The following is a 12,426-nucleotide window of genomic DNA, read 5'->3' on the forward strand; positions in this document are numbered from 1 at the left end:
CATATTCTCTCTTCATTATCTTTCAGTGAGTCCTTGTGGCTTGTATGAGAGCATCTGGAGTTTCTGGATTTCTCCATTGACTTATTCAGGCTTTTCAGATAATTTATCACTTGTCTTCAGTCGCGCTAAAAACTGTTGGCAGCATGTTGTGTGGAATATCCAGAGTCACACTGATTCTAAAAAGATGACGTTTGGAGGTGGAACCTAAAATATCTATGTGTCTAAAGGCCACTAAAGGAAATTGAGGAATATGTTTTGTTGGGTAAAACGGCTCTTTTACATGGTTTCTGTTTTGTTTTGATTGTACAACTAAATAACTTTTATTTTTAAATTCTCAGATCTCATCGATAAACACAAGAGTGTCCATGGTGACACCCCATTTTCAAGAGTTGAACAGAGGCAACCTGAAGCTCCAACATCAGCCCAAGGTCACAGCACATCTGTCATCCATCCTCACAGCTCCAGAGGTAGACTCTATGCTCCTCAGAGCCATGCAGGTTGGAGGAAAACATACTCACTGAGAAACAAGAACTCACAGTCCTCTGCTCGACATCCCTCAGCGTCTACTGCCTCCTCTGTTCATCAGTCTAGTTCCCACAGCACCTCACTGCCCAGCCACAACAGAGGAGAGGGGAGTGATTGTGTCAAAACTGCCACTTTATCATCAGGGATCTCTCAACAGAAGAGAGAAGGACTTATAAAGAGCATCACAGGGATTAAGGGAGAAACGACAGACGCACTTAGAAAAACGGGAGCAGCTGATGGAAAAGGAGGTTCAAACTCAACAGGTATTAGTCTGCAACATGAAACGCCTCAAAGACAGACTCAAGAATTACAGCAGAGGGCTGAGAGCAGGCATGTGGTACTGCTAGAAAAGAAAGTCAGTGGTTCTTCAGAAGTGCTCTCTTCAGTCAAGACCAGCACCTCGAGCAGTTTAAATAGCAGCCTTCAAGAACAGATCAAACCTTCCCTGCCAAGCAAAACCAGCACTGAGAGTCAACAGACTATTAAAACAACAACTCCAGCTAGTCTCACAACTAGTATTACTCTTCCACCACTCTCTGCTGTGTCTAAAGTATCAAAACAACCTTCCACTAACCCCACATCTCACACCAGCCAGGGCCAAATCGGTTCATCTTTTCTGAAAAAATCCAAGTTCACCTGGATAAAGAACCAGAATGTAGGAGGAGTGGAGCCTAAACAAGCTAGCTCCATTTCCTCACCTACTGGCAAAGCTGTGACTGCTTCCCCAACGTCAGTCTCAAAAGCTGGAGTTGCCAGTGGAAGCTCCCCCTTACTCACAGTCAGTAGGAGAGCCCCTGCCAAGAAGTTACCTCGCAAGCTAAGCCCAGTCACTGTAGCCCCCAGGACCTCCAAGTACAAATGGGTCTCCTCTTCTTCTGGGGCCCAAGCTAAAACATCTCGAAAATCACTATCGCCCAAAGCCATGACTCTTTCCCAGAGAGCTCAGGAGAAGGGAGAGGCCATCAAGAAAGTCAGAACAGCCTCCAACCCCTCTGCTAACATTAAAATCCTCTCCTCTACCAACTCCACACTGAGTAGCCGTTACCGTTGGAAGGCTGGAGGTCAGAGCACCTCGCCAGCAGCGACGGGAGTAGCAGCAGTGGCTCGTCGTAGATCTGCCTTCCACTGGACATCAGAAAAAAGCAACAAAGGAGTGAGAGGAGTGCTTGTTAGTTCCCCGTCTGGAACCCAGCGTTTTGCCCTTACACCCTCCTCCTCCCCTGGTGGGTTCAAGCTCCGCAGCAGGATGAAAATCATCAGGAAGTCTGCTAATAGGTAAGTAAATGATGGTAGCTAGTAGTACTAGCTTTCTGTTCTGAGAACTTCTCTAATTATGTTTTTTTAATTTATATAGTGTAACTGTTTTTTGCCAGGAGGTGGCAGCAGAGTACGTCAGACTGTTGTGTATAGTGCATGAATTAAAGGAGAAGTCCGCCAATTTACTACTACTGCATATGTGAAAAAAGTAGTATAAAGGCTATTTTGCTGCATTTTGAAAAGCGGTCCACTGGTCTAACATCACGCTTCTATAACACTGTTGGACTCATCAGGACAGTTTAAAAACAAATGATCAAAATCAGTTCAGCAGAACCAGAGATATCGGTTTTCTTATTTCACACATGCTTCTTCCTTTTCAAAGCCTGGTGCCCACATTACCCACAATGCAAAGTATCCACTGATTTCTTTTTCGTGCATATGCAGTAGAAGTCCAATACTCTGTAAACACACTTTAATGTGTAAAATTGGTTGCCCTTTTAATAGATTTCTTTATATCACATCATATCATAGTAGCATTAAGTGTATGACTGCTTACACTGTATACTCTTTTGCCATGTGTTCTGTGACCACAGTGGAGGTGGGTCAGAGAGGGGGATCAGCCCATCAGCAGTAAAGTACTCCCCGCGGGGCCGGATGCACCGCTTGATCAGGAGTCCCATAGCAGTCAGGAGGACACCCTCCAGGGAGCTTGTGTCTTTTGGTAGACACAAGTTGAGACGACTGTCCCACACCTCCTCAAGGACAAGTAAGGAGCACACACAACAGACTATAGTATAAGATTATTGCTGTGTGGTATTGTTCAGTACAGCTTCATTAAGAGCATTTATTCTACGCAGTTTTTCTGTCATGCATTTTTTCATGGATAATTTCTGTGACTACTGTCAACCAAATGCTCATTCATGGAAAATAACATATCATACTTAAGAGGGAACATATCTAATCTGGATAGTTATGGAATTGCTGTAGCTATATAGTAAATTTGTATTCATCTTTTTGATATTCTTTCTCTTCTCCCCTACTTACAAGCATGTGGACTTCAACAACTACACAGTAAGATGCACAGCAGATAAACATTCTAAATACTTCGATACTTGAATTCTCACCCACAACAACCTCACTAGTTAAAAGAATTACTAAACACTCTGTGACCATTAGGTGGCGCTGTGACAACTTGTTTAAGCCAGAAACTCACCAGCTGTCCAATAAGCATTCAAAAACTATACAGGTACCTTACCAAACAGTTCACTAGTCCTGCAGGATCTCCATACATTTCCATCAAACTGGGGAGAAATTGGTCACAATTAGACTAGTGATTAGTATATAGTTTTTTATTAATTCGTATTAGCAGTAAATAATATTCGTTTCAACTTCAATGGTTATCCTGCGAAACTGACAGGTTAATACTTTCTGTAACTTCACAAAATCTTTGTCTTGATTTACGTGTTGTGTTTTATGAATGCAGCCATTCACACGTCCACTTTGTCCACTAGCTTGTGCCAAATATGGCACAAATCCAATCAAAGTGATGTTGTCTTCTGTTACTGTATGCTCTCTGCCAAAGAGGTTTTGTCTGTGCTCTGTTCTGTACATTTTTGAAGTCTGCTTTCGTGTGATTTAGTATTTAACTCTTAAATACAAAGAAAACAGAGATTCACTGATCAGTTTTGGTGTTCTTGCGCATAGAAGCCACACTCAAAGGGCACACTCTTGCAGTATAGAAGGATTAGCCTTTATCTTGCCTCTTCCAGATAACAGGATCATATCCTCATATATCTGCCAACTGCACCTCAAAACATCACCATCAGAGAGATCTTTAGCTCAAACAAAGTCTTTCTTTGCAATATTTTCATCTTGATTTTTGTTTTACTTCCACCGAACAGAACCTATAGATATTGTAGGTTCTTGCTTGGTTTTCCGGTTGACTTGTATTTCTTTCTACCATGCCACCGTGTCTCCCTTCAGTACATGTGTGAGTTTTGCACCACCTGTGCCCCAGTGTTCTCAGACTACTGCCGGCTACATATTAGTAGAATACAGTCTTTAATACTGTATATGATAATTATTGTTTTTGGAGTTAGTTCACAAGAAATCACTGTATTTTACCATTTTGTACTAATAGAAAATGTTGTTACGCATGTGCTGAAGGGGCAATCAAGCTGTCTTTTTTAAATGGTAATTTATACAGAGAAAGAGAAAAGAGCGTGATTTATTTTACCTACTCCATTCCCCTTTGTGGGATAAAAACGTATATACAAACAGCACCCTCAAAAAACATTTTTTCACCGCAACGTGAACACACTACATACCTGAAACTGCTTATAATTGGTCTGTAGAATAAAATTGGGACAAAGCTTCCAAGTAATTGGCCCTACAGTTTTGCCTCTGACAGCAGCTGTTCCAGCTATGTCCAGTAGAGGGCAGCAGCTCACATCCATGTTGTCCTTGTCAAGGCTTTGTGTTGCTGGCTGTCATGAGAGAGGCTTACAGGGAGACTATAAGAGGAGGAGGGGGGAGGTTAATTGATTGCCCAATTCAGCCGTGATGGCGAACAAGTGCCGATAGCGGGTAATTTGCAGAGGTGGAGGCAGGCAGCGCCACCGCTATCAAGCCCTGGCACTGCTCTCCCTCCAGTAGATAAAAAGGAGCTAATGCATAATTATCCTTTTGCAAATTGGATTGTTTTAACGAACTGTAGAATATAGGCCTAACCTGATGGAAAGCAATCATTGTTTTTACAGCCCCCTCCCTGCCCCTCTCTCCCCCTCACTCCCTCCTCTTGCCCCTCCAACCCTCCGGTCATTCTGCGCGTACCCTACACGCCTCATGCCCATCTTGGTGTAATCTCCCATACTCAATGGAGTCAGAAGACATTAGAAAAGCCATCACTATTAACATTAGGCTTTATTCGTTTCTATGGCTCTGCGTCTATCAGTCTGCATCTCTTTTTCTGATTCTTTAACTTTATGTGTCCTTTCTCACATCTCCTACACCCTTTTCCCCTTTCCCTTCTTCTTCTTCATCATTCCTCCATTCCTCTTTTGTCATGTGGGGAACCTGAATGGCCTTACAGCAGGAACACATGCATCTCTAATTAAAGACGGAGACTCAGAATCAGAGACACAGGAAAGGTGGAGCAGGGGTGAACGCGGAGGAAGATGGAGTGAGGAAAGCTGCTCGTAGCCGTCTGTGCCTCCGATAAGAGCTGCTAATAAAGAGCAAATTGAATTACTAATGATGGGAAGCAGAGTCCCTATAGATGAGCCCGTTAAAACCCAACCTTATGACCACTCACACATGCATGATAATACACTCACAAACAATGTGTCTTAATTTCCCCCTCAATGGCCGGCTTCAGCCTCTCCTTTGGGGGGCGGGTGTTTTCTGAGGTGCTCGGTTATCTGTGGTTTAATTTAAAGAGTGCATAAACCTAAGTAAGCAGTTAAGGGCTGTAATGAATCGAGGTGTGTGTGTGTGTATGTGTGTGTGTCTGTCTATATGCGTATGCATGTGCCCGGAGACAGCCATGTAGCCCAGATAATCTAATAAAGCAGATAAATGTCAGGAACGGACGGAATACAGAGAGGAAGAGTGCTGAGCTGTGCGGCTTCAGGCCCCATGTGACCGGCTTCTGGAGCGTTCTAGGTCTCTATCTCACTCTGGTTTCTTTCCTCCCTCACCATCTCTCATCCAGTCTCACTCAGTCTTTTTCCTCTCTGTGGCTGTCCTCGCTGCTCTGCTAATATGCCTTGTGACATTTTTTTAAGCCCAATACTTTATATCACTTTGCAGACTGCATGCATTTTCTGTATAATCTTATTCTAGATGTGAACTTCATCTGAATTTGTAAATCACTTCCTGAAAAATATTTAAAGTGACCAGCAAGTCAATATTGAAATGTTATAACTCTTAAAATAATAATTATTTTCATTATTTATTAGTCTGTGGATTACTTTCTCATTAATCTTTCAGTCAAACAACAATTTCTGAAATAGAAACTGCGGCAGCATTAACTCTGAGGACGATCTAGGGCTCGCAGACCCTCTGTCGATGATTTTAATATATCAAATATCAGAAAGTAGTGAAAATACCCGCTACAGTTTCCTAAAGCTCATGGTGACTTTCACATGTCTTGTTTTGTTTGACTTAAGTCAATTAATTATTTCAACTCTTTACAACACATTGTACTGTACACAGGGAGTTTTGTCCTATAGACAGTTTTATATTGCATATGGTAATATGCAGGATTTACCTATGTAAAAATAATCTTTCTCAATCATCGCTTATGACCCACTAGACGTGTGTGGCAGTGTCTGTACCCAGAGGCCCTGCCTTTATTTTATTTTTTCTGAATATTTTGCTGTGTTCAGAATGTTTCTGGGCATCGACCTCTGGGTAGTAAGTAAGAGTGTAACAGCCTGAGTTTGGTACTCCAACAGGTTACATTGCTCACTCAGAGATACCAGCCACCTAAATACGCCTGATTTTCAAAAAAAATCCAGATCCATGCATTAAATCCTTAACGAAAATGCCCTGGCCCCGTCCCTTTATTCTGATCCACCTCCATTCAAGTTTTGTTAAAATCTGTTTTCTAGTTTTTGTGTAATCTTGCTGACAAACCAACCAGCCAACCAACATAACCTCCTTGGCGGATATGATAAGAAAAAGCATTGTTGCACTGTCCCTTTTTTTTTATATACTGCACATGCAGTAAATACTGTTCAGTTGGTCAGGGTTGAACCAGGAAGTATCTCTGCGAATTTTACAACTGTTTTCGGAAATAAATGTAACCGTCGTCTTTGTTCTGGAGTCTACATAATTGGTTTATGTTAATGATGATATTGTAGTTGATTTTGATAAATGAAATACGTTCAAGTGCACGTTATAGATTTACAGTTAACACAGATAACACAGTTAAAATCCCCTCTCTGATTTGGTGTCTCATACATCTTAAAATTCATGGATGTCTCATTCAAACAGGACTTGGACCTGTATTGTGACAGACACACACCCACACATACCATGGAGCCATAACCACCACAAAAGATTCCTCTCTCCTCACCCCCTCCCTCAGGGATCCTGTTACCGTGCCTACAGTGATCCCATTTATTTCACCCATAAATCATAGGAGCTGCTCTGCATGAAGGCCATTCTTTCACTGACATTTTCCACTTTCTCCAGTGATATGTATGTACACACTTATGTACACACTGCTGTATGTATGGACACATGCAAACACACATGGGATACGATGAACAAACAGCCGTGCTGTATAATATTGAGGAGCTCAGAAAAACATTTGTCAGAGTCCAGTATCAAGTTCTTCATGAAGTGGATCAGCCTGTGCTGAACACTGATCACATATTAAAGTAGTCATTAATTAACTGAATTCATTTGTGCATTATGTTTCAACCACACAGCAGCAAAATCACCTTTCGACTAATCTGTTTGGAGTAGGTTTGTGGTTATTGATTAAGATGTAAACTGTTTTGGCTTTATTTATTAGTGATTAATTTTTTTCTCATAAATGAAATAATTTTGTTGTTGCCTGTTGCCCTGTTGCTTACTACAGTTTTAAGATAGCTGTGTTATACTAAAGAAAACCTTCTAAAAGAGTAGGACTTTAGGTTATACAGAATGAAGATACTCAAATAAGTCTTTCACGGGAAGTTGTGATGGATGAATCTGGCATTTTGTCTTCTGTCAGTCTTGATTACAAAACTGCTAATCTGATTTTTATTAGTCCTCTTAGTAGTTTATCATTAAAATGCTTCAAGTTCTCAAAACGTCCCCACTTCTTTGTGAGTGGGTGAATACCTTGTATCTCCATATTACTGTCCAGGAAGTAAGAAAAGTTTTTTTGGGCCTAAAGACGTTACATGTACAACATTTATTTAAAGCAACACTAGGTAGTTTGGACTCATTACTACCCCCAGCTGGTTGAGAAGCGCAATTATCTGTTACCAGTGTCTTAAATACTATCGCTGTACGAGCATCCCTGGGGAAAATGAATACACGTGAATTTGTTGACAGAGCTGCCGACTCACGAAATCGTCTGAAAAAACCTCACTCGAGTGCCAACAACAAGCTAGATTCAGAGATAGCAGTTGGTAGTTTGTTAGCATAGAGGCTGCACAGCACATTAGCATGCTAGAATTATTCTCATACCGAGTTGGTTATAGTGATCGCAATGACTAAGTTACTTCTAAAACACGACGCTTGGGCGTGAATGTGTTTAGTAACGTCTGAAAATATAACTTTGTTTTTGGGAGTTACTAAATACAATCACAAGTTGTGACGTTGTGTTTGGTGTAATAACTACAACCAACTCGGTATGACAACAGTAAGTAGCATGCTAACGTTACCGCTAACAACAATAGCGTTACCTCCCGACCACAGTGTTAAACAATTACGTTGATTATCTGCATGAACTAAGGAATCTGCAACTTTTCAAGACAAGACGTTCATAGTGTTTTAGTAAGTTAGTCATCGTCTACAGTCACTACATGAAAACGTGCAAGCTATCGAAACGGACAGCATTAGATTATCTCCCTGCTTTATTATGGTGATAAACTGTGGACAAATAGTGCCCCAATGAACACCACATAACAACACATCAACTCAAAGTAAAAGTTGGTAAGATAATAAATATGTATATGTAATATATGACTTACAAATCCAGTAGCATCAAGGCTAGGTTGCCATCAGTCTTGAAACCCATTTCTTACTCAGCTCGCGCCACCGAGTGTAAGCTGGTCCAATATTTATCCATGTCCTGGCTCTGTTCTATCACTTTCTCTTTTTCTTTTCTTCGCCTCCTCAGACCATTCCCTCTTGGCTTTTTTCGCTGGCTTGGCCATGGCGTTGGTTTACAAAAAATCCAAGTAGCTGCTGGCTAAATCCACCGACGAATAAACGTTTGACATATGCCGTAAAGCAGGTCGCACTAGACTTCTTTACGTCAGATAGGTTCCTACCCGCTCTGAGAAGTTACACAGTGCGGTTTCTGCCGGCGCGACCCCCTCAGGCTGCAGAGAGGTCACCATTCATCCTATTAACCGTTTTTCTACCACTTAACTGAGTTTAGAAACATTATTTTAAGGTCGAAAAACTACCTAGTGTTGCTTTAAGTTAATATGAAAATATCAGTGCCAACAAGTTTGTCTTTGGACTGCACTGCACTACCGCTCCTTTTTTTACTTCATCTTGGTAGACACATGTTTGTTTATTTTTGTTTGTTTATTTGCATCACTCTCTGGTTCACACTTGCTCCAGTTTCTCCCACTTTTCCTTCACACCGCAGCCACTTGTCCTCTCACTGACTCACCCCCCCCCCCCCCCCCCCCCCACACGCACACACGCACACACACACACACACACACACACACGCACACGCACACGCACACACACACACACACACACACACACACACACACACACACAGACAGCTTATAGAGTACGTTAACTCACTGTTGGTTTGTTTGTTTGGACGTTACAGCACACAGCTGGTGTTGCTATGTGCATACTGAAGCCGTCACTCTATATCTAATGTATGTGTGTGCTGATATTTCTCAGAACTTTTTATTGGTCAAATGATTTTAATAGTTTGTTTGTCAGTGTGTGTGTGTGTGCGTGTGTGTGTGTGTGTGTGTGTGATTCTCCCATCAGCTGCTTTTCTACATACCGTTCTCTGAATGCCATTCCCCAGTGCTCCCATAGTATCACCAGTCGGACGACACACAGTTGTGGACCTCCACCTAATGCACAGACACACACAACCATGCACACACTGGCGTTCTGCTCATTCCTCTGCACTTTCTCAGGCTCTCTGTGTCAAACAGGTGGACCGCCGTCTCTCTCTCTCTCTGTCTGTGCTTTCCTTTCTCTTCCATTCTTTTTATATCTGTCACCATTTGTCTCACACACACATGTGCCCTACAAAACATGTGTGCCCACACACAAGCAAACAAATCATACAGCTAGAATTGTTGCCTTGCCATAATGGTTTAGGCCAAACAGGAGAGGTACAAAGGTTTGTGTTTTAGCACTTAGGAGGAAAAAAATAGCTTGAACCTCCTCATGCATTTGTGCCTATATATAAACACTATGGCTATTGGGTTCCGTGAATGATTTGGTTTCTCTTGTAAGATGGTGTCATGTGCAGGACGGGCTCAGTATAGCTCTCTGCCACAGTGCACAGTAACATTTGGCATTTTAATTAACCTCCCAGGACCCAGAGAACCGTGCATGCCCCCAGACCTACAGTATGCACACATGAGTAACTCCTCCCCTTCTGTGTTGTGAGACCCCTCCTCTTTCCACAGACCCCCCATCAAACTGTCAACTGGCCATAATTAAAGTTCTGTCTCATTTGAGAGCAACATGCAGATGGACCTCGCTGGCCTTGAGGACACATACACTTGTTGTCAACACTTGTAACACTTTGCTTAACTTGGTCCGATGATAATGTACAGAAAAGTTTTGTTGAAAAAGTTTGAAATTGCTCAACAGGTTCATGTATTTTCCTGAAAAAAAAATCATATAGAGGTGCAACAGTTGATCGATTCGTTGTCAACTGTTAAATTAATCCCCAACTATTTTGATAATCAGTTAATTGGTTTGAGTAACTTTTAAGAATGAAACGGTCAAAATTTCCTGATTCCTGCCTCCTTAAATGTGAATATTTTCTGGTTTCTTTCCTTCTCCAATACACCAAACTGAATATCTTTGGGTTGTGGATAAAACTATTCAAAAAACTGATCAACAATTTACAATTTACCCCATCATTTTCTGACATTTTATAAACCAAACATGTAAATGACTAATTGTTAGACATGTTCTAGAGGTCTCAACAGTCTTACAGTAAGTGTTTTTGACTGAACTCTGAGGTGTGCTCAGGGTGCTTTTGCCCCTCGAGGGGGTGCTTTTATCCTGTGTATCTGTGAGAGGGGATTAACGGCATGTGTTGAAATGTGTAATCAATACCATTGAGTCCAGAAACTTAAGCCTGAGATGACTATGACTCCTTCCCAGTTAAGGAGGTAAATGTTTTCTTGGTATCCAGAGGAGTGGCCCATGTGCCAGGCTGTCTGAATAAATCAGAAACCTAACAGGATGCAGGCAGAGCCCTTCTAATTATTTGAGAACACATAGCAGGCAATGCTCGTGCCATTTATTGGTAAACGGCTTGGCCGGGGTAGGAAGTGTTGCTGTCTTTATAGTGTGTCGCTATAGGGGTATGAATCTGGACTAAGGCTGAATGAAAACATATTAAAATGTTATATTGCAATTATGATATAAGTCACAATTTTAGTGGGGATGGTAATTTTTGCATTTTATCATTGCTAAAAAAATATAAAAATGATGATGATGTGATTTTTGCTGGAGTCTGTACCAAACAAGTATGTTCCCTTAACGTCTGGAAAATAGGATTTGTAGGCCGGGGCATCTCTGTAAAGTCTTCTCCAGCACATCCCAGAGATTCTCAATGGTGTTAAGGTCTGGACTCTGTGGTGGCCAATCCATGTGTGAAAATGATGTCTCATGCTCCCTGAACCACTCTTTCACAATTTGAGCCCGATGAATCGTGGCGTTGTCATTTTGGAATATCCCTGTGTCATCAGGGAAGAAAAAATCCATTGATGGTAAAACCTAGTCATTCAATATATTCAGGTAGTCAGCTGACCTCATTTTTTGGGCAAATAACGTTACCGAACCTGGACCTGAGCTTCCAGCATGGTTATTTAAGAAATGTGAAGTTACTCACAGCATCAGTTAGTGTTAAATAACTTGTTGCCAGCTGAAACATATTATATATATATATATATATATATATATATATATATATATATATATATATATATGTATATATGTATATATGTATATATATATATGTATATATATATATGTATATATATATATGTATATATATATATGTATATATATATGTATATATGTATATATGTATGTATATATATATATGTATATATATATATGTATATATGTATATATGTATGTATATATATATATGTATATATATATATGTATATATATATATGTATATATATATATGTATATATATATATGTATATGTATATATATGTATATGTATATATATATATATATTTATATATATATATATATATATATATGTACATATATATTTATATATATATATATATATATATATATATATGTACATATATATTTATATTTATATATATATATATGTAAGCGGTGTCACGATTCTCCAAATCCTTGATTGAATTTTAATTTCCGATTATAAGGTCACATTTTCATTTGTTTCGATCCAATTTTCAAATTAAACATTTCTTTTTTTGTCCTGACAGCTTTGCCATTGTTAGATTGTGACATGTGGATTTCTATAGATCAACATTGTTTTTTTTCCTCCACAACTGTTTACATTTTCAATTTTTTTTAGGCAAGGTTTAGGCAAGATCAATTAATATTACCAAATAATATTCACCAAAAGTATACATTCCAGAATCCACCCAAAAAAATACCGCCCTTTTGGAAATTAACAACAAACAACGAAAGATAGATGTTTGGTTTCTCAAATCTGTCCCGAGTTAACCCTCTTACCAAAAAAATCAATAAAGGATCTTG

General features: G+C 40.1%; 1 protein-coding gene across 1 annotated transcript in view; it reads left to right on the plus strand.

Annotated features, from left to right (window-relative positions):
• Positions 1-12,426, plus strand: part of zc3h3 (zinc finger CCCH-type containing 3) — a 64,177-nt gene that overhangs the window by 2,249 nt on the left and 49,502 nt on the right. The window contains exons 2-3 of the mRNA XM_084356185.1: positions 339-1,800; positions 2,376-2,548. Coding sequence (XP_084212311.1) covers positions 339-1,800; positions 2,376-2,548 — 1,635 coding nt within the window. The remainder of the gene's footprint in view (positions 1-338; positions 1,801-2,375; positions 2,549-12,426) is intronic.

The sequence above is a fragment of the Pagrus pagrus genome (genome assembly GCF_965226575.1).
Source record: "Pagrus pagrus genome assembly, chromosome: 6".
NCBI classification, from domain to species: Eukaryota; Metazoa; Chordata; class Actinopteri; order Spariformes; family Sparidae; genus Pagrus; species Pagrus pagrus.